The 21,292-nt window shown below is 30.8% G+C and overlaps 1 protein-coding gene across 6 annotated transcripts in view; it reads right to left on the bottom strand.

Annotated features, from left to right (window-relative positions):
- Positions 1-21,292, bottom strand: part of Pot1 (protection of telomeres 1) — a 107,555-nt gene that overhangs the window by 76,525 nt on the left and 9,738 nt on the right. For 3 of the 6 annotated variants that reach the window (XM_048786059.1, XM_048786060.1, XM_048786061.1), the window contains exons 4-6: positions 16,188-16,273; positions 2,775-2,882; positions 726-773 (exon numbers count right to left, since the gene is read on the bottom strand). In XM_048786059.1, coding sequence (XP_048642016.1) covers positions 726-773; positions 2,775-2,882; positions 16,188-16,273 — 242 coding nt within the window. The remainder of the gene's footprint in view (positions 1-725; positions 774-2,774; positions 2,883-16,187; positions 16,274-21,292) is intronic. The other 3 variants (XM_015488292.2, XM_048786063.1, XM_048786062.1) reach the window with 1 other exon arrangement.

Genomic DNA, 21,292 nt, shown 5'->3' on the forward strand with positions numbered 1-21,292 from the left:
TTTTTTTTTTTTTTTTTTTTTTAGGAAAAAAGTCTCTATTCTCTATTTGCCTGAAGCTTTATTATTCTCTATTAACTGAAGGTTTAAAAATATAGGCATATCATAAATGTTAAATTAAATTTTAACAATATATTATCTTTCCAGTTTCACTCAGCCATAAATAGCCTACCTGTCAAAATGGGAACCTTCCTACTGCTATAACAAAATTTTATAAGAGTGAAAATATGGTATAAAAAGAAAAAGCAAAATGTATCACAAATATAAAGAAATTCTTTACTTAAAATTATATAATTTATCAAATCATAATTCAGCACATAATAATCTGTTCATACATAACTTGATGAAAAACAAAAAATGATTCTTCCTGTAATTAAAATTATCAAAAATCTCATTGTCTTCATATAGTAAAAATCTTTTTAAATTAAATTTTCTTGTGTATGTATACCTTATACAAAGTATCAGTAGATATCCAGATAATAGAATAAGCAGATATTAATTACTAAGTAAATATGTTAACAAATAGAATGCTATCAGATATAAAAAAAAAAGGACTGCATTTTTTGATACTATTTCAAAATCAAGACAGTAAGGTAGACTAATTCAAAATCAAAATATAAAGTAGATGGACTAAAAAGCAGATATAAATATGTGTGTGTATCTCTGTGCATGTCTATGTGGATGTAGTAGGTATTATGTATTCTAAAATAACTAAAATATCATCTTACCAAAGACATTGGTTCTGTAGAAAAATCTCTCACAGATTTGACATAAACCTGAAAAAAGAGAGAGGGTTTAGTTGTATGCAAACTATCTCTAGTGTCATCACAGACATTAAACTGTGGTAAAATTAATACTTAACAGTATAATATTCAAACTCACTAAAATGACAAGAAGTTATAGATTATATATTAAGAATAAAATGTGCTGGGCAAGGTGGCTCATGCCTATATACCCAGCAGCACAGGAGGCTAAGGCAGTGGGATCACTAGTTCAAAAACATCCTTAGCAACTTAGTGAGGCCTTAAGCAACTTAACAAGGCCCTGTCTCAAAATTAAAAAAAAAAAAAAAATTAAAGCCTGGGAATGTGGCTCAGTAGCTAAGCACCCCTGGGTTCAGTCCCTGGTACTACAAAAAAGAAAGAGTAAAATGTATTAAATTTTCATTAAAAAACTCAAATTTGAAGTATATCAGTATTTAGTCCTCAGGAAAAAATATAAAAGAGCATACAATTCTCAATCCAAAGGAGTGGAAAATCAGAATTAGTGTTCAAAACTTCTGCACAGAACCCTGGACTTTACGGAAAAATAAAATAAAGGAAATGTAGTAGAGATCACTTTACCTGTAAATCTAACCCATATTCAACCTAATTTATTTATTATAATATCAAATAAGGCCACCCATAGCCCTTGAGTTGCCTTTGTGCACACTAGGAGAAAACAATCAAATAGTTGTATGACTTGGGCAATATATGATTTTGACCAAAGAAGTAGTTTTCCAGCATGTGAAGGAGAAAGGAGGTCAAGAGTAAGAAGTCATTGTCACAAAGACTAACCCGGGAGAAAATGTTTTACCTAATTAATTTAAAATGAAATCAGGTCAACTATCAAAAGTACCTAATGGGATAATTACAAAGAAGAGGGTGAGGTCTTGAATGTCTATGCAGTTTTCTAAGTTTCATTTTAAAAGCAATAATATATTGATCAGGATATTTAAGTCAACAAGTCAACAATGGACTGCATATATGATGATGGTCATGTAACACAGCCTTGTGACATAGCAGCCATCTGAGCTTGTGAAAAGTACATTCTAGGATGTTTATACAACCATAAAATCACCTAATAATGCATTTCTCAGAACATATGACCATCATTAAGAAATGCATGACTGTATCCATACAAGACCTTCCTTTTTCAGAGTCATTCTAAACATTTTGGTTTTTTTTAAACTTGAAATAGTCAATTGTTGTGGATCAGAAAATGACACTCCAAAATATACAACTTTGGACCTCAAGCTGAGAGACTATTTCAAAATCAGACTGTAAGGTAGACTAATTCAAAATCAAAATATAAAACAGATCGACTAAAAAGTAGATATAAATATGCGTGTGTGTATCTGTGCATGTACATGTGGATGTAGTAGGTGTTATGTGTTCTAAAATAACTAAAATATCATCTTACCAAAGATATTTGGTAAGGAACAGCAAATGCTTGGAAGAGTTTTCTCTGAAGTTAGTTTCCTTATTTACTCAAAGACTAGACCTCCCAAAAAAGAACATAATTACCTTCAGATCTTGGTATTGTAATTTCATTAGCCATGGAAGATTAAACTCAAATCATAGAGGAAGAGATTGAAAAACAAATATTACATTAAGAACCCAAAATATATTTGTATTAATTCACTGACTCCTTTCCAGACATTCTCCCTCCATAAAAATCCTTTTATACTCCCCTAAAATTGCAGATAGCTCTCCTCCCTCCCTCTCTCCAATAGAGGTCTTTAAGTCTCAAACAGCTTACATGTCTTATTTTGTATGGCTCCTGTAAATACATTCACATTAAAAAATTTGTACATTTTTTCCTTCTATTAACCTGTTTGTTTCAGCAGATTCAATCACTGAAACTTCAGAACTGAAATATGAGCTTTCTATACCACTAAAACAATTCAGTCAAACTAAATTTATCTACTGATTTCCAAGAATAACATCTCCATCCCATTACTTCAGCTCAGTGAAGCTACAATATATATGGTTAGAAAATAAAAGTTGCATACTTACATAAACAATTGATTTGAAGTTTTCAAATGCTTTCAAAAATATGCAACATTTAGTGTCTCTGCTTGTAGATGCTGACAAAACAATAAATCTAGCCAATGCAATGGTGTCCTACATAGGAAAAAAAGTTTGTTATTTAATTATGAAATATCTATAACCCTGAATGTTATACAAATCATTATTTAAAAACAGGAATTACTTCTATAAAATGGAAAACTGTTTAACCTAAATTGATTTCATGCTTATTGAATATATGTTTTAGACCTTTGACCCTGAACTTCTACAACCATAGAAAAGAATAATGTCCCACTTCATGGCCCAGGAAAACACTAACAAAATCACATAGAAGATTTTTTTTTAGTGGGACTTAAAAATCATTGTTTATCTCAGCTTATATAAATAAGCTGTATAATTAAAAACAAGATAACAAATGGGTTAGCAGTATTAAGAATAAAATTTCAGAGCTGAGAGACTACATTGAAAAAAGCATGTCTTTAGTGTAAAAACTCTATATTACAAATTACATATGTATATAAATCCAGAACATGATATAAAACTAGGAAATTTCCAGTTATAACTAAGAAGAGATATATTAAACTTATGTTTATAAAAGTAAGAAGAAGCCATTCTCCATTTATTTGTGTCATTCTCCATTTATTTCTATCTGAATATTTTTCAGATACTGAAACATAAACTGAGTTCTGTCTTGTCCATTGTACATATTTTGTTTTCTTATTCTTCTAATTTTAATAACAAATCTTAAGATGTATAAAAATTCTTGGACTTTAGGTCATCTTCCATCAATAGTTTTAATCTCCATCAAATGAAAGTCTACATAACTACATTTTGCTTTATATATACAAGGGCATGGTATTAGCCTCCAGAATTTTCTATTCAGTTTCATAAACTAGGTTCTAAGCCCCTGGAAGACAAAGGGTTACGTCTTATTTGATTTGTGTTTACAACTGACCTCAGACCAATAAATTCTCATTTAAATGAAAACTTAAGATTTTGGTTAAAGATTCAAAGTTGTTTATTCAAATAAACATGGTATCTCTCTCTCTCTCTCTCTCTCTCTCTCTCTCTCTCACACACACACACACACACACACACACACACACACACCAGTATCTTATGTTATTCTTTGTTTGACTTAAAAACATTTTCAAAAATAAACAGTATGAGGAAAAAAAATTCACCAAAAAGCAAAAGATAGGGCAAAGATGGACATTTTTGTCTCAAATTTTCAGCATAAAACTTTATAAATGTCTTTCATAATACAGAAAATATTTTATGAATAAATGACTAAAAGCTGTGAGCTAGCATTCATTAAAAATTTCTCAATTTATGTCAATATTAGCTACACATGATTCAGTAAGAAGTTATAATTCTTCCCTGAGCATATACTTGTCAACATGGAAGTCATCAAACTTTTTTTAAAAAGTAAAGTTTATTATAAGCACAGATTTATATGTGAATATGTACAGAGCATGCACACACACACACACACATAAATTGCTTTGAAGGCCCTCAGTGATGTCATCTCATCTGAGCCTACTTCCATTTATTTTCATCCAATAAATATTTCCTTCAATATTTTCATTCATTCTCTTATAAATCTAACACTTTTCCATATCTATTCTTTGCTTATTCTAAGCTCCCATGAATAATAAACATTTCCCCATTTGTGTATATATAACTTTATCTGTTCTTCAAAGTCTGAGTTATAAATGCTTCTTCCTGATAAGGACTATCTTAAATTACACCTTTCCCAGAAGGGAAAAAAAAAAAAAAAAATCTTCCTCTGATTTCTCCCATAGAACATTTAAACATTCTTTGTACTCAGTTACTTCCAAAGTGTAAACTTAACACCTCTAGTGCCATGTTAAAGCCCATTAAGCTCTTTTTTTTAATACCTTTATTTTATTTATTTATTTATGTTTGGTTTTATGTGGTGCTGAGGATCGAACCCAGGGCCTCACACATGCCAGGCAAATGCTCTACCACTGAGCCACAACCCCACCCAACCCATTAAGCTCTATAACACTAAAAATAATGTCTTATCCACGTGTACATCCCATGAGTCACTGACAGGTTTCTATTCACAGTAGTCAACAAAGATATTATATGAATTAACAGTGGTAAAATTGAAGTACACATCAAACAAAGGAGAAAAAAATGGCTCTTCAGATCTAGTTTCCATGAATTCATATATTTTTATATTTATTCAAATACATAGAAAATAAGAAAGATGAATATTTAATATAAAATATTAGTTTTTATATTCAGTAGATTTAATTGAAAATGAGATTTAATGTGTAGTGCTCTAACTTCTAAACTTCTGAGAGGTCCATACTGAGGTCATTCAAAAAAGAAGAGGAATTACTTAGTTTGGTGCCAAGAGGACATACTGATACACAAGAGCAGTTATCTCAATCTGCTGAAAAAGTGTTAGGAGACCAGCTTGAGAAGAATACCATGCTACTAAATTTGACCAGGCTTACTGATGCCTGTGCACAAGCTATTAATAAGTAAATAAATATACAATCAGTGTAATTGAAAACTAGAGAAGTCATTTCCTTTTCATGACTGCTCCATCCTTCACTGTGCCTTAGATAGAGTGATTCCATGTCACTGAACAATTCCCTGTTTGGTTTACCCAAGAGGAATGGAATGTTTACTGCAAACCAGTCTCGGGGTGGGGAAAAAAAAAATAAGAATGTAAACAGTATACATGTTCTTAACTTAAAGAAATGTTCTTCAAAAATTAACAATCAACAGGCAAAAAAAAAAAAGAGCCTACATACTGTGTGAGTCTATATAACATCATGAAAAATGTAAAACTATGAAAACAATAAAGATAAAATGATCAGTAGCCTGGGATTAGGAGAAGGGAAGGATGCCAAGGCAGAGTACAGAAGATTTTTCAGCAGTGAAAATCCTCTGTACATACTATAAATGGTAAATATATGTGAATATATATTTGCCCAAACCCAAAAGTGAACCCTCATGTAAACTACAGACCAGGTGATGATATGTGAAAGTAGGTTCATCAATTTTAATGACTATCTCACTGTAGAGGGGGATGCTAATAGTGGAGGAAAGCCTACATGTGTGTAGGGAGGATGTAAAAAGAAAATCTCTGTAATTTTCTCCTATTTTTGCTGTGAACTTAAAACTGCTTTTTAAAAAAGTCCTTTAAAAATTCTATCAGACAACTCATTTGTACATTAACAAATAGGTCTTAATATGTTCATGTCACTTAATGAAGAAAGCAATCAGTGGTGAAATAAGCAAATTAATAGATGAACAACAAAAAGGTAAACTGTAATAACTGGTGCTGGAGAGAGGAGCCTTATTTTTTATTATGGCAACCTGCTATTTTTATAACATGATGATTGAGTTGAACACAAAGTACTGTAGAAACTGATCTCCCCTTCTTCCTGAATGAGTGAGCAGATGATTCAATATTGAAATCAGTATCCTTGGGCATAACTGAATGAGCAGTGTTTGCAACTGCCTCTGTTTGCAATGATGCTGTGTTTTGGTTGTGTTCTGAATTTCTGGAGCACTACTTGGCATCTCCTTTCTTCCATGGAGCGCTCACCATTCAAACATGACAGATTTGGTAAAACGCTAGTTAGGTTGAGTCTTGCTTGCCTCCACTTGGTCACCATTGTATGAATCCAATGGTTGTTTTGTTTTGCTTTTTGTTTTTTTTCCTGGCTTTTTTTTTTTTTAAACAGTTTTCAGCTGATGTTCATGAAGAGTGCGAGTATTTAGAATTGTGCTACCAATAAAAGGAAATCCTAAAGAAGTACACTTCTTTACAGAGCTGTGTCATACCATCCTTTGGACCCTTTGCTGGAAAAGTAGAATCAAGTCTCAAATAATTGCCTTTTTAATTGTATCCTCTAGTATTATAGATATAGGACAGTACAGTATCATACTCTGTGAATGTAAAACCTCTTGTATTTGCCTTATGATATGCAGTAGTGACTATGCTTTAACAGAGCTGTTTTTAATAATGTTACTCCAGAATGTTTTCTTTTCAGGTCATGTCTGAGAAGCTAATAAGAAAAAAAATGGTGCCAGGTATCACAACACTACCAGAACTTTGCAGTTTTCTCCAGTTTTGTTTTCTTTTTGTTTTTATACCTCCCCCACCTTTAATGGAGTGTGATGGATGTCTCTATAATTATGTTGATATGACTGAAGAACCTGGATAAGCTGTTGTTGTATTATGTATATATATATATAAAACATATTATAAATGAATTTGAAACAAAGCATTTGTTTTAAAATAAAAGATAAGAAAAAAAAGAAAAAGAAAAAATACATATTATATATATATATATATATATACACATATATATAAGATATGTATATATATATATACATATATATATGTATATATATATACATATATATGTATATGTGTATATATATATATATATATATATATATACATATATATATATATATATATATATACATATATATATAAAAATATTGAATTTTTGGAAACTTTAGCTATACTGTCAACTTTGGAAAAAGTATCCCAATTTACTGTGTTGAGATGGCATTGTACAGAAACTAACAGCCATATTGGTCTAGAAAAGTTAAACATAATTTTTTTCCATTTATACAGGGGTAACACACTGTATCAAACATGCAAGATTTTATCTACATGGGTTTGATTGCAGATATTTTATAAATAATGAAAAAAATAAATTGTAAGACTAAAGAGTTAATTTGCTAATTTTTAATAGATAATAAATTAAAAATTCTCAGGCTGTTAAATTTCATGAGCAGAAAAAGGGCACAGAATATATAAAATAACTGATAGTCTAACAAGAAAAATACATATCTGATTTTAACAAGCATCAAGTAATTTTTCTATGCTGACCTTGCAGATCTTATTAGGTTATCTTATTATTTTAAACAATGTTAATACAGGGTTCAGCAAGAAACCAGGGACCTGATGGTATTAACCGTATAGTGATTAGACAGAAAATGTTTCACTAACATAAAAAAAGTATATTTTTTGAGAATTACCAGCTATTGGATTGTGTAATACACCACAGACAATTATGTAACATTAGCCTTAAAACCCCAAATCCTACAATGGTCTATAATTACTATATGATCCCGTAACCATCTCCCTCACCAGTCGTATACTAGTTGACTCAATCTGATATTCTGCCTTCTAGTATTCTTTAAACATTCCAGATGCTCACTCAGGACCTCTGCATGTTATTCTCATACTGAGTCACTCTCTAAGTACCCTGTAGTCATTTTTCTATAGCTCTTCTCAATTTGTTACTTAATGTTCTTACTATGAATCATGTCTGTATGAAGTGATCTTAATAGTTGGCTAACTCCACTTTTCTCCACTCCACATCATGTTCCATGAATGAAAGGCCCATGACTATCTTATTCACTAATTATCTCCAACATCTAACATAAAACATAAAAAATATTCATGTATTTGAACAACTACATAGATATGAATACTCGCAAACTCAGATACACGCATTGTACAGCTTCATAAATCTTACATAAATTGTACAAAGCTTACTTCATAGAATCTTAATATTTTGCATTTTAGAATTGATAAGAACCTCAAAGATCATCAAACACCTTCATCTTTCAGATAATAAAACAAGGGCCAGAAAGCATATTAAGAATGGCCTAAAGTCACTTATAGATAATTAGTTATAGACTAAGACAGGAACCCAGATCTCTTGACCTCCATGACAGACACTACTCTACCTCCACTTTTCAAAACAAGGATAGAAAATCTATCTATACATAAATGTCCATAATTTGACAGTTTTGTAATAAAATATTTTTTAAAAAACTTAACACTTTGGATAAGTCTACCCATATCAAATATTAAAACTTACTTTAAAAAATGAAAGCTAAAACAAGAGGTTCAATTAGGACATGTATATTTCTTTAATTTAGCAAAGCAAGGATTAAAATCTTGTTAAAATTAGTTTTAGAGTTTTAGGAATTGAGTTTTACTCAAATATGGAATTAACCTTATGAAGACAAATAATTGACAAGGCAGACATAAGAACAAAGTTAGAAAAGTTAATTTCTTTGTGCAAAAAGTTTTAACTTTGCATTGCAATTTTTTTTTTAATGATGATACTATTGTCTCTAAATTAACCATGTCCAGATGATCAGCACTCATGAACTGTAAGTCCAGAAAGAGTTTAAACTGTGACCTAAGTTTTACCATATTTAAAGAGGGAGAAAACACTAACTTACCATCTTTAACATCATGTTATCTCAGAAATATTAATTAGCTGTCATAATCCTATTATATTTTCATAAACACCTATATAAAATTTATTTTAAAAGCAAAAAACATTTTTCATGTGTCAGGTAAAATACATTCAATACCTAATATAGTGTTTATCACGTAGACACATAAGTACATGTTCTAAAAAAAAAAAATCACTGTAATTTTTATATAATGCTTTTTAAATAAAAAAATAAATGTAAGCTGCTTAAAGAGAATAAAAATTAAAACATATTAGAAATATAAACAGAAGATTCCAAGTATTATACACTACTATGCGTTTATTTTTGAAATGCTTCTATAGGATACCTAAGTATAACTAAGTGAAAATAAATCAATTTTCAAAACATGGGTAGCATTTGTTCCACTTCCAGACCCTGTAATCCCTTTTCCCTCCTCCCTTCTTCTATTCCCCATACTCTATTCTACTGGTCTTCCTTCTATTTTTTTCTAGTTGCAGTTGTTTTAAATTAGTGCTTTACAGATATACATAATAAGTTAAATTCACCTGTATGCATATATGCACACAGCACAATTTGGTTAATTTTATTCCACTGTTCCTCTCTTTTCCTGACCCTCATCCATCCTTCTCAATTACCTTTCCTCTGCTCCACTGATATTGCTTCTATTTTCATGGGATTTCCCCCACCCTTTTATTTCCCTTATTTTTGTCTACCTTCCACATATAAGAGAAAACATTTGACCCTTGACATTGTGGGTCTTGCTTATTTCATTTAGCATGATATTCTCCAGTTTCATCTATTTACCAGCAAATGACATAATTTCATTTTTCTTTAAGACTGAGTAAAACTCCATTGTGTAGATAAACATTTTCTTTATCCATTCATCTGCTGATGGGTATCTGAGTTAGTTCCATAACTTGGCTATGGTGAGTTTCTCTGCTATAAACAATGATGTGCCTGTTATCACCACAATATGCTGATTTTCGTTCTTTTGAATAAATACTGAGGAGTGGGGTAGCTGGGTTATATGGTGGTTCCTAGTTTTTTGAGGAATCTCCATACTGCTTTCCAGAGTAGTTGGACTAATCTGTGGTTCCACCAACAATATAGAAGTATACCTTCTTTCCCCCCACATCTTTGACAACATTTATTATTATTTGTATTCTTGATATAACTGCCCATCTGACTGAAATGAGATGAAATCCTGGTATAATTTTAATTTGCACTTCTCTGATTATTAGGGATGTTGAACATTTTTCATAAGTTTGTTGGCTACCCATATTTCTTCTGTTTGTTTAGTTCTTTTGCCTATTTATTTATTTATTTTTGATGTTAAGTGTTTTGAGTTCTTTATATATTCTGGTTACTAACTCCCTGTTAGAGGACCATCTAAAAATCTTCGTCCATTTCATAGGTTTTTCTCTTCATGCTTTTCTTTCTTTTGCTGTGCAGAAGCTTTTTAATTTGTTGCAATCCCACTTATTGACTCTTGATTTTATTTCTTGAGCATTAAGGGTCTTGTTAAGAAAGTTGGTACTTGCAGGGATAATGTTGAAGTGTTGAGCATGTGTTTTCTTGTAGCAGTTACAAAGTTTCTAGTGTAATTTTTAGGACTCTTACCCACTTTGAGTTGACTTTTGAACAGGATGAAAGAGATCCAGTTCCATTTTTCTACATATAAGGCATCCAATTTTGCTAGCACCATTTGTCAAAAAGGCTACCTTTTTTTCCAACAGTTTTTGGCTCCTCCATTGAGTACCAGATGGCTGTATCTATGTGGATTTGTATCTGTTTTTTTGTTTTGTTTTGTTGTTTTTGTTTTGTTTTGTTTTAAGTCTCATTGGTCTTCCTGTCTATTTTGATGCCAATATCATGCTGTTTTGGTTACTATAATCTGAGATCTGGTATGGTGATGTGGTGATGCCTCTGGCATCGTTCCTCCTTTCTCAGTATTGCTTTGGCTATTCTGGTTGACTTATTTTTCCACAAATTATTCATGAAATACAAAGGGAAGGGGGACACTTGACAAATTCATTCCGAAAAAATTCAGACCAACATCATTGATGAATATAGTTGAAAAAATTCATAATAAAATATTGACAAACCACATTTAAAAACACATGAGGAAGACAGTACAACATAATTGAGCCTTAGGTTTCATTCCAGGGATGTATTGTTGGTTCAACATACAAAAATCAATAAAAATAATCTATCACATAGAGTCAAAAACAAAAATCATCTCAATATAATCTGAAAAAGTATTGGACAAATGTAGCACCCATTCATGTTAAAAATGTTAGAGAAACTAAGAATAAAAGAAACTTTCTCCCACACTGTAAAGGCTACATACAATAAATCCAAGGTCTACATATATTTAACAGAGAAAAAACTGAAAGCATTTCCTCTAAAATCAGGAACAAGACAAGGATGCCCACTCTCACCACTCCTATTCAAGACAGTTCTTCAAACTATCAGAACAATCAGGCAAGAAAAGAAAAGGAATACAAATACGAAAAGAAGCCAAATTATGTTTGCTAATGACATGATCCTTCCTTTAGAAGACCCAAAAACTCAACCAGAAGACTTCTACAGCTGATAAATTCAGCACAGTAACAAGATACAAGATAAACATAAGTAAATCAATCATTTTCCTATACTCCAATAATAAATCTACTGAGGAAGAAAGAATGAAAATTATCTCATTCACAATAACCTAAACAAAAGCATGAGGAATAAATTTAATTAAAGTGGTTAAAGATTTCTACAATGAAAAATATAGAATATTGAAGAAAGGAACTAAAGAAGATCCTAGAAGACGTAAAGGATATTCTTGTATAGGAAGAATTAATATTGTAAAAATGGCCATACTACAAAAAGCATTATACAGATTCAATGCAAGCTCTACCCCATCCAAATCCAATGACATTTTTCACCTACTCACATTCTAACTTTCATTCATATTCTCTCTCCCTGTCTTTCTAATTCCATCATTTCTGAATACCTTTCTTCAACAAACGATATCTCAAGTCTTCTTACATGCTGATTTTTTTTTTTTTTGGTAGTGCTGGGGATTGAACACAGAGCTTTGTGTATGAGAGGCAAGCACTCTACCAACTGAGCTGTGTCCTCAGCCCACACTGAATTCTTAATAACTCAAAACAGTCATCTCAAATATTAATTAATTAAACTGATAAAAATCCACACCTCAAAGGTAGCAATAATAATAGTAATGACAACAGGGACTGACCAGAGCTACCCATAAACAAAGTGCCTCATCATAAAAGACAATTTTACAGTAACTTGCTTAGAGCTATTAATTCTTAGCCTAAATGGCTTGAGTAAGAATAACTGTATATGGGCATGTTTTTTTTTTTTTCTATTTAATTTTCTAGTCCCCTTCCCTGATAAAAGACTGCTATATAACACTTCTTATTTAGTAGATTTGTCTCTAGAACTTCTCTATCACACCAAGTACATTAAAACTTTATCTCAAAGAGAATCTTTAAACCTGCATCTAAAATTAGTTTTCATCCTGGAAGAAATGATCTGATGACCTATCCATGAGTTTTAAGACATAAACTGTACAACACCTACCTGACTACCTCAATCCCAAAGAAAGATTTTAAGAAATCACTGGTTTAATAAGAGATTTGCACAAGGAAAAAATATTACTATTACTGATTCTCCTTTTGTTTGTTTAAAACAGAAATTAGGAAAAAATTAACTGATTTACTGCCTCTTTAGAAGAGCTTTGGCAAAAATAGATTAAAACTTCACTTTAGCAATATATCCACAACACTCTTTTACATGGAAAACAAACAAAACAAAACAAAACCCAAAGTTTTTTTGAAATGGATCTTTAATCTAGACTTTAAAGTCAGGTTTTGCAAAAACAGCACCACTTCACAAGTTAAACTCAGATTAAACTTAGAGATGTGCTGTTTAGAGATGTGCTGTTCAATACAGTATCAACCAGCTATATGTAACTATTTAAACTAAATAAAATTTAAAACATTATTCCTCAGCCACACTAGCCACATTTCAAGTGCTCATTAGCCACATGTAAGTAGTAGTTACCATATCAACAATGTGGATGTAGAACATCTTTCTATCATTGCAATAGTTTAGATGATGCTGGTCTAGGGAACTTAGTCACTTAGATTCTCATTTTCAATTACCTATCTATACTGTCCAAATATTGTATAGCAGGTTTGCATTATTAGGCAAAATATAAACAATGTAAAACTTGCCACTTCTATTCTTAAGGATTCAACTCAGTAGAATTAATTAAAAATACAAAGTTATGCAATCATCACCTCTATTTCCAAAACTTTTCAAGATGGCAAACACAAACTTTTCAACTGTCAAGCAGTAATTCCCCATTTTAACCTTCTTTCAGGCCCTGATGATCTCTACTTTTCCTTAATTTCCCTAAAGTCTCTATGAATATGTTCTTTCTACTTATTAACTAGAATCAAACAATAGTTGTCACTTTTTATCTAGCTTATTTCACCTACTTTAATGTTTTCAATGTTTAAACTCACTGTAGTGTATATCAGAAGTTCGTTCATCTTTATGGCTAATATTCTACAATATATACATACACACTTTGCTTATCCATTCATCTGTTGATGGACATGTAAACGGTTTCCACCATTGCTGACTGAGGTAAATAATGCTACAATGAAAACTGGCTACAAGTGAGTTTCATTACCTGTTTTTAGTCTTTTGGTTATACACCTAGATCTAAGATTGCTGGTCATACACTAATTCTGTTTAGCTTTTTGAGAAAATGCCAACCAATTTTCTACTGTGGCTGCACCATATTACATTTCTACAAGCAAAGTATATAAAGGTTCCAATTTCTTCAGATTTTTATGAACATCAGAACTTCTGTGACTTTTTTATTACAACCATCCTAGTGGGTGTGAAATGGTATTTCACTTTGGTTTTAATTTTTCTTATTCTAAAAATCAACAATAGTATTCATATTTTTCATGCAGTTCTTGGTCATTTGAAGATCATCTCTAGAATTTCTTTATATATTCTGGACAGCAAATCCTCATTAGATATTTCTCCCATTCTAGAAACTGCTCTTTTACTTCTGTGATAAAATCTCTTAATACATAACATTTTAAACTTCTGATGAAAAGAAATTTATTTCTTCTTTTGTTTCTTATGCATTTTTTGTCACATTTCAGAATCCACTGCCAAATCTAAGTTCATTAAGGTTCATTCCTGTATCTTCTACTTATTCACAAGACTTCGATCTACTTTGAATTAAATTTTGTGTATGATGTACAGTAAGGATCTACTTCTTACACATGGATATGATCAACCCCCACACAAAAGTTAGTTGTTTATATACACCTGCAATGTGTTTGTCTTTTTAACAAATGATGCGTGGGGGTTGTTTTCTATGGGGGTTGATCATATCCTACTAGTTTCTTACATATGAAAATGCAACTGCCTCATCATTTGTTAAAAAGACAAAAAGTCACTATAAATAAAGATAGTTTTACTTCTTCCTTTCTCATTTGGATGTTAAATGTCTTGAATCTCTTTTTTTATGCTAATTGTTTTGTTCATTGACTGGACCTGATATTCTTCTCAAAAATTAACTATTGATAGAAATCTGCATTTCTTTCTTTTCTTTTCTTTGCACTTAGGGATTGAACCCAGGGCCTCAAACATGCCCCACTGTTTCTTGACTAACTTTTAGTGCACTTGTCTTTATGCCAGTATCAGTGTGTTTTAATTAGTATAATGTTTTGAAATCAGGAAGCATGAGTTCTAACATTTCATTCTTCTTTTTCAAGATTGTTTTGGTTACATGGTCACTGAAGTGCCTTAAAATTCTCTAAAACTTGGGGACTGGTTTTTTTTTTTTTTATTTCTAAAAAAAAAAAAAATTGGAACTATGATACATACAGATGTTCTTAAATCTACAGATCAATTTGGGTAGTATAGGCAACTTAACATATTAACTCTTCTGACCCAAGAACAAGGAAGGTTATTTTCTTTCATTAGGTCTTTTAAAACTTCTGTTAGCAATAACTTTTTAATTTTCTGTGTACTACTCTTTTTTTTTTGGTTAAATTTATTACTAGGTATTTTATTCTTTTATGTGCTAGTATAAATAGAATTGCTTTCATCATTTCATTTTCAGACAATTCATTGCAAGTATATATAAACACTTAACTTTTGTGGGCAGGGGTTGATCATATCCCTCAAAACTAGTAAATTAATTTATTAGTTCTAATAGCTTTCTTTTGAAGTATTTGGAATTTTCTATATATCTGATCAGTCATTTGTAAATAATGATTGTTTTATTTTTCCGTTTCCATTATGAAAGGTTTATATTTCTTCCTCTTAACTAACTGATCTAGTTAGAACATCTAGTACAATGCTGAGTATCGGGCATACTTCTCTTGTTCCTAATCAGAGAGAAGGCTTTCAGTCTCTCATTATTATATTAGGAGTGGGTTTTTCCATAAATGCCCTCTATTATGTTGAGGAAGATCCATCTTATTCTCTGATTTTGTATATTTTTATGATAAAATGTGTTAGATTTCTTACATTATCTAGTAACCTTTTCCCCATATTAACAGATATTATCATGTATTTGTTTTTTCCCCCTTTTTTCTACTAATAAATCTGGTGAAAGGCAGTGACTTATTTTCTTCTTATACTAAATGAGCTTTGCCTTCCTGGGATAAATCCTACTAGTTCACAGGGTCTAATCCTTTTCATATGTTGTTGAATTAGGTTGGCTACTATTTTGATCAGGATTTTGAAAGCATGTAGTTTTTAAATAACTGTAAGAAAATACTATAAACACAGAGCTAAAGCTCACATTAATCTTTAATAATACTTATTTTAATTAAAGGAGCAATGTATATAAAGTTAGACATGCTATTCAATACTAAAAATTAAAATGAACTAAGAAATAATTTCTCTTTATGCCAATGATTAGTTTTAATCATCTCTTAGTACTGTAACATTTCAAAGATGTCACTTTTATAGGTCTTATTCTTTATTACATGCCTGAAAATAAATAACAAATTTCAAAAAGTCTGTAAGATGAATAACATCATTAATAACTCTATTTCTAAAACAGTAAATATAAAAATATTTTACCCCTTCATAGAAAACTTTTGCACAGTCCTTTGCTAATTTTCCAAAAATTAATACATTGATGGTGTTGACCTCTGAATTTTCTTTTTCTATTGAGAAAAACACAACACATACACATAGAAAAACACTTATTAGATATAGCAGTTTTATAAATAAAATAAAACTGATGACAACTATATCTTTAAAACTAGTTCCTTGAAAACTTAATTATGAAGAAAATAATTAAATTGCTTAAGACTCAATTTTAGCTTGCTGTAATACTTTAAGAATTACAAAAGTAACGTATACTACACATGAAAACCAAAATTATAACAAGTTTCAACTAGAATATATCTGGTATAATATTCTATAAATATCACATTAACAATACATAATAGCAACCTTCTACTATTTTTTATGTTTGTAATCAAAAGAAATTGAAAAACTACTAATTATTTAATTTAGAAGTGCCTAAAATATCTTTCAAAATACTTCATTTTTATTGATGGTCAACTTTAAGTAATCTACAGTTATTAATGCAGAGTCTCCTATACTGCTATTTTCTCTATCAAAATTCCAGGGTACTTTGCAACACAGATTCTGATCTTTCACACTTGCATATATATGTGCTGGGAGAGAAGACCACAGTAGTTTAGGTAAAACCTAATTAAATAATGAGACTACAAAGAAATTTTACTGACAAGGTTGACTAACAATCAGTTCTTTACATGCTCCCTAAAAATACGACCATATTTATTTTTAAAGTGAAAATATCAAGGATGTTAAATACCTAAAAGACCTTATCATATTACTTCTTTTATCTCTAACACAATCCAAACACACAAGCCAAGGATCTAACATACCTAGGAATGAATATTTTTCAAACTGATGTCGAGATCAATTATACTCAATACTTAGAACCAATAAGGCAATGTCATTTTATCAAATCTTTAATAATTAAAAAAGTGTTGAAGAGCAGGGATGCATTTAACATAGTGATAAACTCATTAAAAAATGCTCAACAAATATTTGTGAATAAAGGAAGTAGGTGAAACAAATCTAACTGCTGAGGTGATAATCAGTTCTTCTAAATAATGGCACATCTTGGCCAAATCATTATAACTGTGGAAGAGTTAGACAAATTCTATAAAGAATCTCACTGACATCTTCTATATTGGGGGACAGAATGTCAGACATTCTCATTCTCCAAAGGTTACCCACTTCCTATAAACCACTACAACAGAGCCAGATGCTAAGATTCAATTATATCATCTGAGAGAAGCTAATTTATATTAATTGGCAAACATTTAACTAGTTCAAGACACTCCCTTAGTAGATTTTCTTGTCATACATAAAACATCTTTCCAAAATCTGAAGTCTCTGTTTTTTGACTTGGAACTCTTACATCTGCCACTCTATCAGGTCTAATGGTCCCTGGAATGAAACAACTACCACAGAACTACCTGTTGCTCCTTTTGCTTACCTCCCTCAAAACAAGTATATATCCAAATTCAAATATTACTGTTCCTCAAACACAAAAACTATGGCTACTAATCAAAACCTAACACATTTCTTGAATGTCTTAAATGACCTATAGAATTTTTCTTTTTGGCCATGAAGAAGCAACAAAGACTGGATTTATCCTCCAGCCTTAAAACAGAAGATCAAGAAACAAAATATGTGAAATAACTCTTCTTGGACATTAGACAAAAGAAAGTGAGTTGTGGGGTTTTTTTGTTTGTTTTTTGTTTTTTAGGAAAGAAAAGCAGTAACCTAGTTCACTTGCGGGAGAGATTGTGGGCAACAGAATATGGAGATGGAATCTAAAGTCAAGCAATTTCATTGAGTTAAAAGTCTGAGGACATCACAGTTGTTAGAATTTTCAGGACAGAGTGCAGAAAGGAAGGGAGCCATAAAATGAATGCTTTGAATTTGAATATCATTAGGTGTCCTCAGGTCTTTGGCCATATACTCATCTCCAACCGTATGAGCACTCAGTCCTCTGGGAAAGAGACGAGCCAACTGAATAGAGAATGAAGAACAATCTTGAGATTCACAAAGACCTAGAACAACCAATAGGCTAGAATAGAAAGAGTTTCTCATTTTTTAGAGTACAGAATGGACTCCTCAGAAGGATATTTCCTTAATGACAAGGCCAATATGTCCCAGAATAAAGGCTACTTTGGACCTAATTTAATGAAGCTAATCAAGTTGAATCCAACAAAATATATCCCAAACACTAACAATATTCAAAGGGTAACAAATCTAACATTTGATTATATAAAATTCTAAATATCCAGCATTCAGCAACAAACTGCCAGTCATGTAAACAGGAAAAACAAGGACATAAAACAGGAAAAAGGGAAATAAATAAAATGGCCTGGGAATTAAGTAGCTCAGTGGCATAGTACCTAGCACGCTTGAGGTTTTGCATTATTACCAGCAATGAAAAAAAAAAAAATAGAAAAGATCCATGAACAATAGAAATAACAGCACTAGGAGAGAGGAGTTTAAGGAAATTAAAAGCATATGTTCACAAAAGTACTGAAAATCATGAACATAAGGAAAAATGGAAGATATGAAAAAAGACTCAAGTGAACCTTTTAGAGTTGAAAAATACTGAAAATTGATAATATACTGAATGGGGTTAATAAGTCAATAAACATAGAAGAAAGTGCTACAAAGAACTGGAAAATACATAAAACCAATAAAACAAAGGCAATTATTTGTAAAGGTCAATTAAACAGACCTCTAGCCAAAAAATAAACAGGAAAAGAACACAGAGAGTAATCTCAAATTACCAAACCAAAAATTAGTAATGAGATATCACTACAAATCTATCAACATTAAAGGAGTATTCAAGAAATGAACAACTTCATGCCAACTGAGATGAACAGAATAATTTCCTTTACAAACACAAACTACCAAAGATTCCTCAAGACAAAGGGACAATTGAACAGCCCTATATAAATTAAGACACTAAATTAAGTATTAAAAGATTTCCCATTAAAATAAGGCAGTTGGCTGGCTTTACTAGTGAAATGTATAAACATTAAGGAAGAATTAACAATTCTCCAAACTCTTCCAACAAAGAGAAGGGAAACACTATGTCATGAGAACAGTGTTACTGTGACACTAAAACCAGTCAAAATTATTATAAGAAAAGAATGTTTTAGATCAAAATCTTTCACAAATATAGATGCAAAAATATTTAACATATTTGCAAATCAAACCAAGTAATAATATAAAAAAGATAATACATCAAAACTAAAAAGGATTTAAACCAAGAATACAAGACTGATTTAATGTGGCAAAATCAATAAAAGTAAAATACATATTAACAAACTAAAAATAGAAGAAACTATGATCATTAACAGAGGCAGACAATGCATTTAGCAAAATCCAACATCCAATCATGATAAAACTCTCAACAAAGAATGAACTGAAAAGAATTCCTTAAGTATGATAAAGGACAATTCATTAAAAATAAAAGCATGAAAAATTCAGGAATGTATTAAATATGTGCAATATCTGTCCACTGAAAATTTATAACACACTATTAAGAAAAATTAAACAACTAAATAGTGAGTCCTTACAAAGTTAATGCTAACACATGGGTATCATTAACATGTGAAATTTCCAAAGGATCTATAGATTCAGTGCAACAGCAATCAAACCCAATTAATTGTTGCTAATAAATAAAGATAAAACTGATTTTTGTTTACTGATATTTTATTCAGCAGCCTCATTAAATTTTATAATTAAATATTATATTTTTCCACTGATAACTTTAGAAATTTTACATATTTAGCAATGCCATCTGTCAGTAATGACATTCTATTAATTCTTTTCTGATCTGTATGCGTTTTAATTCTTTTGTCTTTTTATATGACAAGGACCTTTTGTAAAAAGTGGTAAAAATGAGCACCCCTATTACATTCCTGATCTCAGGGGAAAGGTTCAAATATTTCCCTATGAAGAATAGCATTTGCTATAAGATTTCTGAAGATATTTTATATCAGATTAAGAGAATTTCTTTATATTCCTAGTTGTCCAAGTGTTTTCACCATGAAATGGTATTTAATTAGATTATACCTACTGAAAAAACATAAATTAATAAAATAAAATAGACAAAATATTGATGACAATGTGTAATCTCAAAGTCTGATATCCTACTGGTAGAAACTGAAATCCTACTGGTAGAAACGTAAAACGGAACAAATCCTTTGGAAACAATCTGGCAATACCTACTAAAGACCTAAGTCCACTACTATGTAAATATGATCAAGAGAAATACTTTGTATTTACCAAAACGTGAACATGTATATACAGTATAGCCAAAAACCACAAAACTAACCAACTGCCTATCAACAGAACAGATAAACTCTTAATACACTCACAAAACAGCATACTAGAGAACAATAAAAAAGCAATGAACTACAATATCAATATTGGTCAAATCTCGTAACAAAATGTTCAGATTAAAAAGCCACACATAATAGAGATACTGCCATAAAATTCAACTTATATAAATTTCAAAAACAAGCAAATTAATATATAGCATAATGACATTAATTCTCCTTGGGAAGATAGTGACTCTGGAAGACAGTATTAAGGATGGTCTTTTATGGATTTAGATGCTAATTACAAATGTATATTCTCCTCATAAAAACATCATTATGCATGATTTGTTCATTTTTCTATACATATCTGCTATGTATACGTGCTAAAAAAGAATCCAGTGACCTGAATAAAGGTACTTTGATAGATTCAAATTATGAATGCTTCTATCATGTTATATTATACTCATCTGAACATCTTTTTTTGGTCAATGAATGGATAACCTCTCTACTTGATCTCATACATGAAGTCCAAAATTTTTCTATTTACTTCATCTATGGCTTTGTTCAATATTTAAAGTTCATGTAGAAGGATTTTACCAAGTTTCTGCTGCATGCAAAGCTCTAGCCACTGGAAATATCAAAAAATAAAAACAAAAATAATACCATTTCCTGATAAATCAATTTTCTGTCAATATCTGTTACTTGAAAAATGCAGACATTACAGACTTCCTGAGAAAATTTAGAATATTTTTATGATCTACCAACTTAATTTGCTCTTTCTCAAGA

Source organism: Marmota marmota, unplaced genomic scaffold (genome assembly GCF_001458135.2).
Source record: "Marmota marmota marmota unplaced genomic scaffold, marMar, whole genome shotgun sequence".
NCBI classification, from domain to species: domain Eukaryota; kingdom Metazoa; phylum Chordata; class Mammalia; order Rodentia; family Sciuridae; genus Marmota; species Marmota marmota.